General features: G+C 31.0%; 1 protein-coding gene across 1 annotated transcript; it reads right to left on the bottom strand.

Moving 5' to 3' along the window:
• Positions 1-816: 816 nt before the first annotated feature.
• LOC149481659 (uncharacterized) lies at positions 817-3,420 on the bottom strand. Its single transcript, XM_089704960.1, has 3 exons — positions 2,460-3,420; positions 1,989-2,122; positions 817-1,147 (listed from the first exon to the last, which is right to left on the bottom strand). The coding sequence occupies exons 1-3, from the start codon at positions 3,278-3,280 to the stop codon at positions 981-983; spliced, it is 1,122 nt and encodes a 373-aa protein (XP_089561086.1). The 5' UTR covers positions 3,281-3,420; the 3' UTR covers positions 817-980.
• Between the last annotated feature and the right edge of the window lie 13,996 nt (positions 3,421-17,416).

The following is a 17,416-nucleotide window of genomic DNA, read 5'->3' as shown; positions in this document are numbered from 1 at the left end:
AAGTATAGACTATAGGCAAATCATACTTAAAGACAAATGTACTGTTTAAAGTAATAAGTGTAAAACCTGATTGCAATAAGAGGCTTAAATCTTTTCAATTTTACAAAAATTGCCCAAAAACTGTTAGGATAATACTTTACTATGGACTAAGTATAGTATTATATCTAAAGCGTGTCTGCCGAATGTTTAAATAACTTTTAAACGATAACCTTTCATTGTCGTCTTCTTCCTGATATGTAATATTGAGAGCAACAGACTCTACTGATACAACTTAGTAACAACACAGATAAAAATATATTATGATACTATAATAGATACATAATAATAAACAATTCGCTAAATATAAGTTTTCATAAAGCGCCATCTAGCCAAACAATGCAGTAACAGGTATGTTTCTTACTGAAAAATGAACTTTGAAAACTTGATATATTATTGTTTATTTAAGAAGTTAATATCACGATTTCTTCCACCTTCTACTTATAATATAAACGCTAAAATTTTATTAAAAATGTATGAATTTATTAATGTTTTTCTTTCACGCGAATACCACTGAACAGATTTTGATGATACTTTGTGTTGACATAGCTTATGTACCAGAATAACATAAATTATATATATTACTAGCGGTCCGCCCCGGCTTCGCCCGTGGTACATATGAAAAATAGATGTTGGCCGATTCTCAGACTTACCCGATATGCACAGAAAATTTCATGAGAATCGGTCCACCCGTTTCGGAGGAGTATGCAGAATAACATTGTGACACGAGAATTTTATATATAAGATACTTCCTTTAAGAAATATTTACCCGCGTGAAAACGCGCAGTACAGAGAATACACGTTTAAAGGTATTTCAAAAATGCTTAACGAAGAAAAGTAACCAAAAACCACATTCTACATTAAAAATACTTTATTCTATCTACAAATACAAATCTACTTACAAATATACAATATCTACAATAACATTTGTTAAAATATAATACTTAAAACTTGAGTTTGAAGTCTGTTTTGGCTGGTACTGTTTTATCTGCATCTTTTCTTCCAATTAATATGTTTATAAATTGACTCTGAAGGTATGTTGGTAATGTTATGCCCAAAACTTCACAATTTCGCAGGATCTCTGTGCACCCTCTAATGTCCTTGTTTTTTACTGAAAATTTTAGTAATAAATAATTATTACCAACAAATATCTTGAAACTGACATCTCCCGGTTAGAATAAAATCTACACTAATATTATAAAGCTGAAGAGTTTGTTTGTTTGAACGCGCTCATCTTGGGAACTACTGGTCCGATTTGAAAAATTCTATCAGTGTTAGATAGCCCATGTATCGAGGAAGGCTATAATATCATCACGCTAAGACCAACAGGAATGGCGCACTTTGGGTAAAACCACGGAGCACAGCTAGTGTAATATATATTGAAATGGTACATTATTTCTTAAAATTCATAATTTACCTAATGTAATTTTCATGCAAATTGCATTGTTGAAAAATGTAAATATTCAATTCAATGAGCCTAGTTTTCACAACAAATTAATTAATATGGATGTTTTTTACTAAAAAACTGTACTTCTTGTCTGATAATTTCCCTTCATAAATAAAAATAACTTCCCCAATGAGAAATGGCACTTCTTTTTAATTTAATTTGAATAGTAAATAAAATAAATATTCAGGACAATTTTCACACACGACAAGGTCTGATCCCATACTAATCTTTCGCTTGTGTTATGGATACCAGATGGCTAATAAACATACATATATAATAATTTTTAAATAAATACTTATATAGATTATTAACACCCAGACGCAGAGCAAACATCTATCTTCATCTCACAAATATTTGCCCCAGGTGGGAATCAAACCCACAACCAGTGGTTTGGGAGGCAGGGTCACTACCAAGCCAACCGGTAACTTAAATAGTAAAATAAAAGCGTGATTGATAGACGTTAATGATTACCATCATAGAAGAGAACTGCATTAATTATACATACATTTAAAGTTGAAGTAAATCTGTAAAACTTGGGTATATTCAGCCATCATATGATATTTGAGCAACGTCTGTAGGAGTCTTGTTACAGCATCCTCATTATATTCCTTTAATGCAGCCAGGCAAAATGTTCCTGCCCTGAAAAAATAAATTATAAAAGTAAAATATTTGTAGTTAACGATTTCGAATAGCATTCTTTCGTGATCTTTTATACTAAATGCAAACTCATATTCAGTGTTGTTCAGTATTAGAACATTGCATAGAATCATTTCAAACGTACTAAGAACAATAAAATAATGCTCAAGGCATGTTTACGCTAAAAGAATTTGACATAGTGGGGTAAGAACAAGCATTTGCTTGTTTGATGCAAGTGCACCGTAATACTACATTGAACCATCAGAAAAATAATTTTAATATTGAAAAATGTCTTCAGTTTTGGAATAATCAGAATAAATAGAAAATGACAAATACTAACATCTCTCTCATAATTTTTTGAAGGCTTTCAGATGTTTCCAATAGTTCATTAGCCAGCATTTGATCTGAAAACCAGTCACTCTTCCAGCACACATGCCAAAGACACACGAGCGGGTAACTATCATTCCATTTGTCACTTAACTCTAGAACATATTTCTTAAAAGTAACCATTGATGCCTCCGACCTGTTCATAACAGAATCATGAATTAATTCTTTCAATATTATTCTGTAGAATGCCCTCAAATTTGTATACTTTCTATACGCATTATCTAAAATAGAGAGACCTTTTTGCGAATTCCCTTTCAGACATTGAGCTTTAGCAGAATAATGTAAAAATTCTCCATTTTTTTCATATAACAGAGGTGTCACTTTAGAAGTATATATTCTCAGATGCTCAACTGCTTCAACCTTTCCACTAAAACTGTAATCCCTGAAAAGCTTTTTTAGAACATCTTTTCCTATTATAACTTTCTTATTCTGACTTTCACTTATATATTGCAGTAATTCCTTATCTTTGTTTTGTTTATGAAGTTCTAGCAGCATGTCATCTAATTCTTGTGCTGATAATTTTGTTAAATCAACAGAATTTTTATTTTCAGCCACAGTGAAGTGTCTTCTTGTAACATCATTCATAACGTTACTTGCTGGTCTTAATGTTCTTGAGTCATCTTTCGTGTGACCATCTGATATTATATGATAAGAAAACGCGTCTAGGCTACCATATACAGTACTATAATAATTATTAAAGGAATATCTCTGTATTATTTTTTGGGCATAGCACAGAAGACGGTAATGTCTAAAATATAACCCTAAGTTTTGCATATTGAATGTGAACGGAGACCTTCTCCAATAGCAGGGAATTTAATTATGAGCCCCCTTAGATATTAACCACATAATTAATAAAATTTGATCAAATTAGTAAAAAATAAAAACAAGAATCCACAACTTTTCAATTTGTTGACATTCACTGACATTAGTGATGTGACATTTTGTCGATTTGTCATTACTTGCATAAATTTTTAAACCTAAAAAAGGTAAAACAAAATTATTATTTTTAATGTTATAATTAAAATTTAAAAGGTATTAATTATTCATATATTAATTTAATAAATTGTTAAATAAAAAGTGAAAAATATAACTAAATTAATATAAGCGCCATCTATTGATATTTATCACAATTGCTGTATGTCTTATTTTTACTACTCAACACTAGGTGGCGCTGATATAAAATATCTCAAAATTTTCGTTTCTACTATTTAATAATAGAGGGCACCATGAGAGTTGTAACCACATTTGTAACTATGAAATAATTTTTGTTTTGTAAAACTCACAAAATATAACCGGATAGACGTAAACGCGAGTCTCTCACTTGTATGCAAACATTTTTAATACAGTGTAGTGGCGAAGGATACTATGACGTGATGATAATGATAATTGATACGAGAGGTATTCTCCGTACCGTAATATTTATGGTAGCCGGTATTAATTTATTGGATACACTTTTCTAAGGAATATATTATAACAAATATAATTATATTTTGCATAACATTGCCAAAGCGTTTTCCAAACGCTTGCTTTGATGTGGTTGATATTCGATACGTAGTTCCCATTCGCCCATCGCTTGAAGACAGGCTATCTTAATATCATGTAACGCTCTAGTTTTTTTCAAAGTGACCGCTCAATGATCGGCGATTATCGTACAACTAACCATAAGGGTAGATCCACAGTGTGAGCTGTGGTTTGAATAATTTTCTAGTCTCAACTACATCCGTTTTTACACACTAACTAGGTACTAATTATTCATTTTTGCATTGAATTTATAGTAACTCTGGAATTAAAAATTAAGAGAAATTGCAGCATTAGACTAAAATTTATCGTAAAAGATTATGTTCCAAATAATATCTACTATTATTAAGATACAATATACGTAAATAAGTATTGTGGTAGGTCTGTTTTATTTTTATTAACAACTAGCGGTCCGCCCCGGCTTCGCCCGTGGTGCATATTTCGCAATAAAAGGTAGCATAGGTATTATGTTCTTTCTCAGGGTCTAAAGATTGTCTGTGCCAAATTTCATCAAAATCGGTTGAGAGGTTTAAGCGGGAAAGCGTAACAGCCAGACAGACAGACAGACGGACAGAGTTACTTTCGCATTTATAATATTAAATAATAGTAGTTAGGGATAATTTTATCATGATATAATATGATGATGATGATAAATATTGGAAGGATAAGGGGAATCCATGCATACACTAGTTATAAATAACACAATTAAATAGCGTTTATGAACAAAATGGTAACATTACCGTAATAAGTTACCTATTACCATATCACGATGTGGATTCACCCTTAGTTATCCGCGCCGTGGTCCCAGCGGGCGGTGACAGTCCATAACGTAACAACGTGTTCAATGTTCATACGCATCGATGGTATTGACAAATTTGAGACTAGGATTTACCGATACTTGTCTTTTTATATTCTTCAATGGTCACGTTTTCAACGTAATAGCATTTTTACTCTGTGGAAGGAATACTTTAAAGGAGTTTTTCTTTCTTTGCTAATTTGCTATTAGGTACTATAGGATGTATGTATTATTAAGACATAAATTTACAAATTAGGATCTATTCATATTATGGATTGTTGTCTCAATAATCAGCCGATTTTAATACTAAGATTTCAGCCTATTAGTAGTAAGCTATAGGTCTACTTGTAATGTGTTTAGATACTAACATAAAATATAGTTCCTGCACTTGCACAGATATTATAATAATTCTTATATTGCAATAGATAGAGTACCTATACAAAATTCTCGACCGATACTCTGATCTTTGCTAGTATATCAACATAAAAGAAAATATAATATAAATATCGCTTAACAAGCATAAATACTATAATCAACACCTACACACTGAACTCGAACTTTCCGTCAATTAATGTTGCAATTAGTCAAATTAAAATAGGATTAATACTTTCACAGCGTTACAAAGATATCATTAGCGGTTAAAAAGTGAATTATGACCAGTTTACTTTGACACTCCATTCAGTTGACGAGTTATGGATATTTGTTATTGCGGGAGGTCGATATAAAGTAGTCACAATGAGTTGGTAGCTTGTTCTTTGAATTAAATGGGCCCGCAGGCGCACCGTAAAGCTACAGTCTAATGAAATGAGTTATGCTTCGTTCTCCACGAATGCAGTTATCATTGTTGACAATATCAGAACTGGCTTGTTAGTAAAATGTTTGCTGTCATTACCCCATTTCGTATCTCTATTGCTTTAACTGTGTTACGGATTCATTTGTTTTATTTTGGATCGTTTAATTATGGCTGTCGCGTTATACGAAATATGATAATTATACCAACAACTCATTTAAAACAATTGGAGTAATACTATAAATAGTTTAAGTCATTGCCTATATTATAAGACGTAATACACTGGATAAGTAAGGTAATTGTTATAAGTTATACTAATTAATATGTACATTGAAAAAATATTTTCAAAAATCCAGGAATTTTTATTAGCAAAAAAAGCTTATACTTACTACATTTTAATTCTTACGAAATTTTATAGATTCATACAAGTTAACAAGTAGAGTACTTATACCATGGACGAATATAATTATTTGTCTATGCTTATACATAGAGCTGAATTGTGCAAACATTTCCTCTACTAAAGAGTGTTTCTTGGGGAAGGTTTTAGTATACAGGTCATTTGTTACCTACAAAGCGGGCGATGCCGCGCTCAGAAACCTAGTTCTCTATAAATTATATCTATTTCCCATTAAGAGAAAAAACGAACTTTAATTATGATTGGAATTGTAATTTTACCACTGATCCTTAATTTTCCATACATATAAAGGCGTTATTCCATACATAGAAAGTAGATATTTAAAGGATAATATAATTTCGTGTCCTGTCACGGTCAAGAATACGAAGAATGCACCAGATAGTCACAATGGTGGACGTCGATTAAATCTGAATAGGAATGATAACGAAAATCGATGCCACAGATATTATGATACCCACATTGTCCTGTCTCCACCCCCATTATTGAGCATGCTAAACTAGGCGTGGATATTGGACAATAGCTGCTATTCTACGCCTGTCTTTACCCATTATACTAAGAAATTTTGTTACGATTGGCTCCGTCTTAGACACGGAGGGATGTATAATGTTGTTATAGCGTCACTTGAGAAAAAATATAAAATCTATATATATAAAAGAAAGTCTGTATGTTCCAACACTTATAACTCGAGTTCTACTGAACCAATTTTCATGGTTTTAGATTCGTTGGATTTGTCTCCGTCCAGAAAAGAAGAATAAATCATAAAAACAACAAAAACTAGACGAATAAATATTTTCCCAAAATTTTGATTTTCGTACATGTCAATCATTATTTGTCAATCCTGTCAAATACGGAAAATAATGTTTGACATTCATGCGTTCAAAAATTTATTATGTGTAAAATAATAAAAAATTAAAAAGGGTGAATAAATATTGTTTGTATTTATTTTAAAATCAATTATTAAAAAGTGCAATAAAAGCAGATACATAAGAATTCCTCAAATGTTTGTGTTTACGCGTGTTTTCAGAAATTAATAAGGTATTTTTGGTGGGGAAACTAACCAAGAAGTTTAGTTCGATTAATTATTAAAAAAATTCTATAAAAATGTAAAAATTCTGACAATTATTTGTTGCGATTTCGTCGACTGCGTCAACAATATTGCTATCAAATTGCTATAAACAAGCTAAATTGCGTTTTGAAGATTACATCCATTTATGCGATGCAATTAGCACAGAAGAAGGTGCAGAAAATGTTGGTCTATTGATTATTTTACTGGCGACATACACAGGTAGCCCAAGTGAATATGCGCAAGATGCAATGACATAATAATATGTTCGTCATTATGGTCGGCCAGATTTATTCATTACATTTATATGTAATCCGAAATGGATGGAAATTATTCAACCGCTGTTTCCCGGACAAATATCAAGTGATCGGCACGACATCACCACACGTGTTTTCAAGCAAAAAATCCGATCACTGATGAGTTACATTAAAGGAACACATCTTTGGGATTATTCAATGATGGATGTATTCAATCGAATGACAACAATCTGGCTAGCAGCATGCACACATTTCAATTTGGTTAGTCGAAAGGATTCGGGCAGATAAAATATATGAGTGTGCGGGGATTGCTAATCCTGAAACTGATCTAGACCGACATAACGTTGTTATCACGAATATGATTCATGGACCGTGTGACACCATCAACCTCCAATCACCATGCATGGTTGACAGTGAGTGTACCAAAAGGTATCCACGAAAATTGATGGCAGAGACCATCACAGGCAACGATGGTTACCCACTGTATCAGCGTCGATCGCCCACTGATAATGGTAAAATTATGATCACAACTAAAGTGAAACGAAACGATGGCGTGGTCGATAACAGAAAGAGTTAATCCATGCTGTACGACTTATTAAAATTCAATCATTTTTCTCTGAGACGTGTTTTAAGTAATAAATTAAAATACTATTACATATCAATCCATCTAAATATATTTATTTTGTATCATTGTATTACGTTCATCAAAGCCTAAATTAGTTCAGCTAAAAGGTAACACAACATTCATTGACAGGGCGGTACAAAGTTCGCCGGGCCAGCTAGTATATGTATAAAAGTAATAATTTAATTGTCAGCTAACTACTTCAATTAATTTTTAAAAGACTATTTTTCAATAAGATCAATTATATTTCACTACTGACAACGATCAAAAGTGAATAGATAAAGTAAAAACATTAAAAAACCTCTATTATTCAAGTAAGGCTAAAGACTTACAACAATTTTTTTTGCTCGTGAATAAGCAATTCCCTTGAAAGCTTAACAAACGCTTCAAAGATGAAATATATTCCTTCAATATGAGAAATGTGACATACGTTGGTAACATATTGAAGGAAGATATGCTATTTTAACTCTATTTTCTCATTGATCAAAACTTTAGGACAAATTCTAATTCCATATTGGAGTTAAGTTTCTCAAGACAAAACTAATCTTTAAGTACAATAAACTATAACTTCTATAGGTTGTACTAATACATTATTTATACTTCAAGATTAGACTATATTATATTAATAATAATATATTACAGCGAAAGTAAACCAAACAATCCTGATTCATAAGAATAAGTGTCGCATGTAAAGCGGTGGTGTCACCACAACGCGGTCCCGCGGTTTGACCCTTTGTCCCCGACATTGAAACTAGAACGGCATCCGTTACACATTCTTACAAGCCCCACTTGTGTACTTATTAAGCCAGCAGTACAAATGCGCAGTATGAAATTGATTACAGCTTATTATCGTACCAATAGTTCACATTGTTCAAAATAGCTCTATGTGTAGCCCTTGGGATTTTCTCTATTTTATTTTATGTTACTACACATGGCGATGATTTAACGAACCCGGTCGTAATTTTTATAATATAAAAAAATCTAAAACTAAATAAAAGTGTTACAAGTGAATTGTGTGATTAATTTAAAAATAAATTGGAAAATCCAAAAGTGCACGCCTCATAATTTTTTTTTAATAAATATTTATTAATTATTATTTTTGTTTATTTAATAACAATTAAACCACATCGAATCAGACCCTGAAAAATGAAAGGGTTCTATTCCTGAGCATACTCAAGCGTAAGAGAAAAAAAAAGACTCGATTAGTAAAGTATTTCGGTCGCTATCGTGTTAACAAGAAAAAGGATCCGCACATACAGACACACGGACGTCCAAGACAGAAATTTTTTAAACTGTTTTTTAACTAGTTTAAATAACAAAAATGACATCAAAAATATCATGAACGTTAAAAATAGTGTTTTTTCTTAATATGTGTGTGTATGTATTTTCTTACAAGTGCAATGTATGATACATAAAGACATTTTAAGTTTGAAAAATCAGATGTTTTGCGCGAAGTGACAGTAGTACCCACCTCAACGCTTCGCTTATGAGGCGTGCAATATAAACTATTGAAATGCAATTCCATCAAGAGGTAACAACACAAAGTACAAATTATACTACCTATGTTATCTACTATTTACTTTAAGAACTGCATTTCAGAAACAGAACCGGTTGTTTACATTTTGTTACAAAAGGGAATTTCATCTATGATAATGCGGTAATATTTTGTCACATTCATCACACAGGAGCGTCACAGGTGACGGTAAGTGACAAGGCGTTCTTTTCCATCAACATAATAAATTATATTTTTGTGTTGTTCGAATTATTCCATTTAAATGTATGTGACCACCCTTCAAGAAGAACTTTATCCTAAAAAGAATAATGGGATGAATAGAAGATAAACGGAACAAAGGTAGGTATTTAAAAGTGAATAAGCTCTATCTATATCTAGGCAGGCATGCCCCTCCATAGACTGCATCACTATTTACCATCAGGATTCAGGTAGGATGCAGTTAAATGCATGACTATTGACTATCTTGTCAAAAAAAGGGGAAAAATGTAACTATAAACTGTAGTTCTGATGACTATCAGTCAAGACTCATAAGACGACAACTCTCTTTTATCCTGTTTTCTAACACAATCTGCAAAAAAAGGCAATCTGCAATGTAAATGATGTAAATAAATACGAAATAAATCAAATTAATCAAGGTAATAAATTAACCACTAATTCTGTTGATTAATTAACATTATAATTTTTTTTAATTATTGTTTTATGCAAAGTAACTTCTTAACGCTCTTTCTATAACTTCGCTAAATCTTTATCACCAAACAATTATTTATTAATAAAAAAAACAATACAATAGAAAAACGTATCGAACAATTTATCACTGCTCTTTACTTTAAATAATATGTTTTACCGTGGAAGCTCACAAAGCCGTCATCTGCAGACACGGAAGCGGCAATAATGCATGCACGACCAGAAAATTTATCTGTAAACATAATGCGTTATTTTCAAATAGTACATTGTTGCATACAAAAATAGATCTTAAAGCTATTGATATAGTTATATGATAAGATTTAACAATACTGGCGAGTTTTTATAGGTGAGGTGTCAACGATACTGTATCAACTCGAAATATTAGAATTACGATTTTATTATAGTCCTTATTGTGTATAGTAAGAGCGGTACTATGAATATGATTTATGATGGACTTTTACAATATTGCACGCCTCATAAGCGAAGCGTTGAGGTGGGTACTACTGTCACTTCGCGCAAAACATCTGATTTTTCAAACTTAAAATGTCTTTATGTATCATACATTGCACTTGTAAGATAATACATACACACACATATTAAGAAAAAACACTATTTTTAACGTTCATGATATTTTTGATGTCATTTTTGTTATTTAAACTAGTTAAAAAACAGTTTAAAAAAGTTCTGTCTTGGACGTCCGTGTGTCTGTATGTGCGGATCCTTTTTCTTGTTAACACGATAGCGACCGAAATACTTTACTAATCGAGTCTTTTTTTTTCTCTTACGCTTGAGTATGCTCAGGAATAGAACCCTTTCATTTTTCAGGGTCTGATTCGATGTGGTTTAATTGTTATTAAATAAACAAAAATAATAATTAAAAAAAATTATGAGGCGTGCACTTTTGGATTTTCCAAATTATTTTTATGATTTAATGTTAATGTTTAATATGATCTCAAAAGAAAAGATCGCGATTGTTATTATTCCATATTATTAAATAGATCTTTACAGAGCTTGTTGCATTTTCAAATAATGCCTGGAGCTTGTATGAAATATACGTTTTTATAGAAATAAAATCAAGAACTATTTTGAACATAAAGGACCTAAAGATAATTTAACAATGTCAATATCTACCTAATATTCATATTCAGGTTCAAAGAAAATATTATTTTAAAGAAGACGCTCTTAAAACTTGTAGAGAAAGACGGGACGCAGTCACGCTAGTGCCAATATCCGTCCTGTATATTGAATTTTATATTCTTCAACTATTAAAGTAGAGAATTGCACTTGTCATCCAATTTCCATTTCATACAAAGACTTCGAGAAATAAAGAATGGAAGAGAATATGTTACTTAACAGTTTATTTCTGTATAGGTACAAGAAGTATTTCTGCGATATACCTACATTTTTCTAGTGATAGAAACCTTAACATTTTCATTTCAAGTTTATAAAAGAGCAACATGGACACTAAATATAATATTACTAATTGTTAACCTCAAGACTCTCTATATTTACTCCTCCACGTAGGTAATTCCTACCTATTAAATACTCGCAATTCGAACCATCTCACATCTAACGGTGTACGACAAATCGTGAATAATCCGCGGTTATCTTCATAAAAATCCGCTGACCTGCCCAGTGCCCATCTACTACGGTGATATTTCCGTCATGATCAGTCAGATATACTGGCAGATAGCAAAATCTGTAGCACGTTTTCACACGATATCATTGAAATGCGACGTGATGCCGGATGAACCGTCGATCGTGTATTTGGCCATCGATAAACAAACAATAAGATGGTAAAAGTTCCAATATTAGCATCGATTTTAATGCCATGCACGAGAATTTTTAAATATTTACGCGACCGTTGATATGGCGTTTCAAACATCGCGGAGAAATCAGACTGGTAATATTATAGAAAATATTAAATACAGTCCTAGAAGTGGCCACATGTACAAATGCTTTGACAAGAATTTGAACATGTGGTCATATTTCACTCTTTTAAATCTTACCCAAATATTGTTAACTAAATACCGCTGCACCACCAGGTAGAACAAAACCATTTCACTTTGCAAAAGACCAATAGAAAGTGGCTCTGTTTAATTAATTACCCTGTACCATTATAACTAATTATTAACCAATATAATAAATCCCGTATCTCTAGATCTGCGAATGGCGACACAAATGAATTGCCAATTATAATATCGACTTGATCATCGGCGCAAATAGTTTCTCTCGTAAATTATCTGAGCCATTATTTACATTATCAATGATTTGGTAAGTCCGTCACCGCTATGATATCTAGCAAAGGCGCCGAACGCATAAATTGTTTAAGAAAATAGACCGCCCACCGCATCGGAGTGCATTCTAAAACATGACGTAGTAAAGAATCGTAACAGTATGGTGATGTTTGTTAGACGCCGAGTTTAATATTGAAATGATAAAAATGAATGGGTGTATTTTTAACATTTCACTTGTTACCTATAGAAATAAAATTATTATAAGTAGCAATAGGAAATATTTTAACAATTTACTGCTCATGGCATTTACAAAATATTTAAATAAAAACTATAAACCATTTGAAAAGAGCAGTTACAGTTTACGGGAAATCTAGATAGGTACGGAGTCCTACCTATTATAACATTAGTTTTAATAACTCTACTTTAAAACATGTTGATCAACACAATTTCAATTTCCCAGCACAGACTTCAGAGCTAATTTCCTACACACCTTACTTGTCAAAACTCGGTGCATTTAATTTATGAAACTGCCTTCTAATTGAGATTGGTTGTGCTAAAGTTGTTTATGAAGCGGCACTATCAAAGACCTGCGATAAGATTATGGATACATGCTTTATAAATAACTCAATAACTGCAATACTATTATTTGAACGTACTAATAAATTTCATGACATATTGCAATAGCAATTATTACAGATGTTAAAGGTGTTGTTATAGCTTCTATTTGGTAAGCGTTGAATGATTGATTTATAGGGTTTGGACTGTGGAGTAATGAGCATGCTTTTGAAGATTTATGCTCGCATTGAGTACCTAACTTTGCTTCAATACCTACTTACTACGTGGCTCTACAAAAATTGTAATATATTATAAAATTTCGTACAATTGTTAAAACAAGAATTTCTGATAGCTTCTTTTTGTTATCCTTTAAATAAAAAAAATATAATTACTGTACTTAATCCGTATTCCGCTTAGTATTCCGTAATATGCAATAGACTCTCCAATATGGAAAACTATCTATGATTAATGCAATAAGTTTATTTACAGTTATAATAAAAGTGGTTATCGATTCCGTCCGTAAAATTTTCAAGGAATAAAGCAGCCAGTGGTTTAGCGTCAACAGCAGTTATAAAGTTAGGATATACTGAAGCACATGAAAGTATTTCCTACGAATAGACAATGAGACAATGTGCACGACTGCATTGAAAGACAAAGGACATCCGTATTTTATACAATATTCAATAAAGGTATAATTTTGAAGCCGTTTCAATATCGCATTGAATAGCTTAAGTTACCGCGTAGGAAGGTATTTTATGTAACTGAACGATCGCAGTGAAATGTTAATAAAATTGATTAAATTATTACTAAATATAAATTTATAAATATTTTATAAAGAATAGAAAAAAAAAAAACAATCTAAATTATTACTGTAAATGTCATTTAAATTCACTATTTTTAAAATTGAAGTGCTCCTGACAATAATTAGTAACCTCTATTTACAAAATTTTACAGATTTTTTATTAATTAATAAAGTAGGTATTACTATTTAATTAAAGTAGTTTTATTATTAATTGAACTATTCATAAAAGTAATTTTTTTTGTGTTTCTACTCTGTATTTCATGACATACATATTTTATTACCAAAGAGCGTCTAACAAACAAGATAAACAAACTTTGAATGAAATAAATTTCTACGATCTACCAGAAAACCTACAAGCATTGTATTATTCAGATTTTAGATATTATACCACTACACTAAGCAGCCAATCATATAGGTATTCAGGATTAATATACGAGCTACAGGTAATCCAATACGTAAGTCTGTTTCCTAGTCTCTATTACATGTATACGATCTTAACATGACGTGGTTGATAACCATGTATCTTAATAAAAACACTTTAGTGATATTAATTGCATGCAAAAATTACTGGCTCAGACTGACGGTAAATGAAGCAATCCCAAGAGATTTTTACACTGTAGAGAAGTTACTATGTTATTACCATATTCAATAGGAAATATTAATTTATATAAAAGACTTCATGAAAATGTTCTAATTACATCGAACTTTATGTCGAATAATAAGTAACAGATAATCGATAAAATAATTTATAATTAGATTACAAACATTTTGATATGTCACTGAGGTTCTACGATTGAAATATAATTACGAAATGTAAATGCGACCGAATGTTTTACTTTTTTAAGTATGCGCTGAATAAAAAATGTCCAATACCGCCGTGTTATTTGCACGCCAAAATTTAAATATAAACTCTTGAATTGGTCCGAAAAATGGAAACATACCAGACCCGCCGAAATAATGAGGTGAATGTTTTAACACGAGGTTTGTTCTTGGAAAATTTGTATATTATTCATCTATTTTAAGTATATAACAAGCACAATCAACCTAATTTCATTGTGAGTGATTTAAATATTTTTGTGGAATATGGGTTGATAGAAAAATGATTAATCAGGTTATATAAGAAAAGTTTTCACATTGTTGATCAGCTGTTATGGTATAATAATTTACAATAATGTCTATGTTTTTGACTTTATTATAGAGCTTATGAACTTCTCTAATCATATCTATCTAGTCTCTACATTGAACGTGCGTTTATTTTAAAATCTTACTAATATTATAAATGTGAAATCTAGTAGGTATTTTATAATTCTGGAATAGAAATGATTAGAATGAAGGGCAATTTCATATGACACAGTTTCAAATGTGGTTAGATAAGAAAGGTTTTTGAATGCCTCTATATTGAAGATCTTCTTCGTTGTATTAGCTTTCTTTGTTTTAAAGTTGAAGTAGTATGAAACAGGTGTGCAATAACGACACTAACTACTATAGGTATACATTTTACAAAATGTTTGATGTGCCTGATTTGATTTTATGAATGAAATGCCTCCAAGGTTTGAATGGTCAAAATCAACATTTGTTCATTACATAGTACTATGATGTTATAGAAGTGTACAATACCAACATGTCATTGACTAATACAGGTAGGTACTTATAAGTGATACTATAGTTGCAAGGTACTTCTTCCGATAAATTTAAAACTATGGGTATACTAGATATATTTTCTTTACATAGCATCTTGTTTTTATGAAAATAGCATGTAGTAGATTTTTCATATTATGTGTATAAACATAGAGACTATATTGCAGATTTTTTGCTTTTAGTTGTTCTCATAAACACCCTTTATTTTTTTAATATCTATAATGAACACATCAACTTAAAAATTTTATTACACGTAGATTAATATGTTCTTACAACTTGATACTATATAACAATCTGAAGCTGTCATTGAATGTGTCAGCTGACAGTCAATTACGAACGAATATTAAGTTCTTCGCTAACGATGTGTTAATCAAATATCGTTGACATGCTATTAACATAGATATTGTATTGATAGGTGACAAAAAATATTGTCGTTAATTTATATTAACATGATCGTTGATTGGGATATACTTTAGGTGTTGGAGAAGGCATAGTTAATACGGTATTATTTTTATTAATAACTACATTGAGTGTTAATGTTTTGACTTTTGAAGTTTTGAATAATATCAAGGGATCTATCCAATGTTACCTAAAAAAGAAATAAATAAAAATATTTACTCCATCTGCCATAATATGTGTTAATATTTTGTGGCAATTAAATTTAACAATTATTATTGTCCAATTATTTTGGAACAAAAATGCACCAACAGATAAAATGGAAACAAAGGAAAGATAGCAGAACACGGATAAAGATTCAAAATATGTAGACTGTAGAGTCATTGGTGCATTTTCAACACCTTTTTAACAGAGTTATAATCGTTGAGATAAACAATGTTTGTTTACACAAATTGGACTTTTATGGGTAGGTACACAATAGGCAAATAGGCAAAAGGTCTATAAATATACTTTTACACCGATAGTGAACTGCTGTGAAAAATGTTCTTATTTATAGTTTTGTTTTTAGGTGTGAATTGATATTAGACAAAAAGCTATGGAAAATGCTTGAATGTATTGGGATTAAGAGGGTGGAAAATAATGTTATCTGTCGTCTTATATTTTCCAAGTTTGTTAAACAAATACATAACTTAAAAAATATGTTCTTCAATAGACTAGATTACTCGATTATAGGCAAAAAATTGGTAGAATTTATTTATTTATATTTATGCTTTATTGCTCTGTATAAATTACAAATTGAGACTCAATTGATTGTTGAAGTTGTCAATCAAATCAATAGGTAAATATAACTCATAAGAATGAACAGAAATATTTTTATTACAAGATTATAAATAGGTAACCCACACATCTATATCTAAGTACCTATTTCTATTTAAGAGCGACGTCACTGTCTGAAGGAGACCCTTCTACCAAAACACTGACAGCATCAATAATAATTATATTAATCAGTTAATGAGAATCAAAAAATTAATTTGCACTCATTAAATATTGTTACGCAGCCTTCATTAAGTACGTACGATAAACCTGTTCTAATGATGTTTATCACAGTGAATGACCATTTAAATTATGTGCCAAAAATATTATTAGAAGAAACATAAAAGCAAAACATTTTAATTGGAAGACGCAGAGCGAAGAAATCGCATCTCTTTTCGGAAATAACGTTAGACATTGACGAATGAAAAGGAAATGGGAGACAATCTTTGACTTCGAAACCGTTCGCTACAAATTCACACTATTATTTAAGTCGGCTAACAAAAAAAAAACATTATTATTTGCTAATTCATCTTCACGCTTCGCTTCTAACGAATGAGCTTTTTGAATACTTATCTTCTTCTACATACAATGTTAAGAATTTGATTTAAATTTGAAGTGTTAAATGAGTTTTCTTGTTGACGAAATTCTAAGTTTTTCTACGTAGAGTATATTGTTATAAACCGATGAGACGTAACCGTTAAATTGAAGCACCTGATGAGGATCCAACGGAATAGAGTTTTGTAAAAAATATTTTATAACTTCGACTTTATACTATTTCCTAGGAGTATAATTAATATTAAAATACCCATGA

The sequence above is a fragment of the Colias philodice genome, chromosome 16 (assembly GCF_061535455.1).
Source record: "Colias philodice isolate Cphi_HAF_F1 chromosome 16, ilColPhil1 Martin Lab GWU primary, whole genome shotgun sequence".
NCBI classification, from domain to species: Eukaryota; Metazoa; Arthropoda; class Insecta; order Lepidoptera; family Pieridae; genus Colias; species Colias philodice.
Note: the sequence above shows the minus strand (reverse complement) of the source record. Positions and strands in the feature narration are given on the sequence as shown.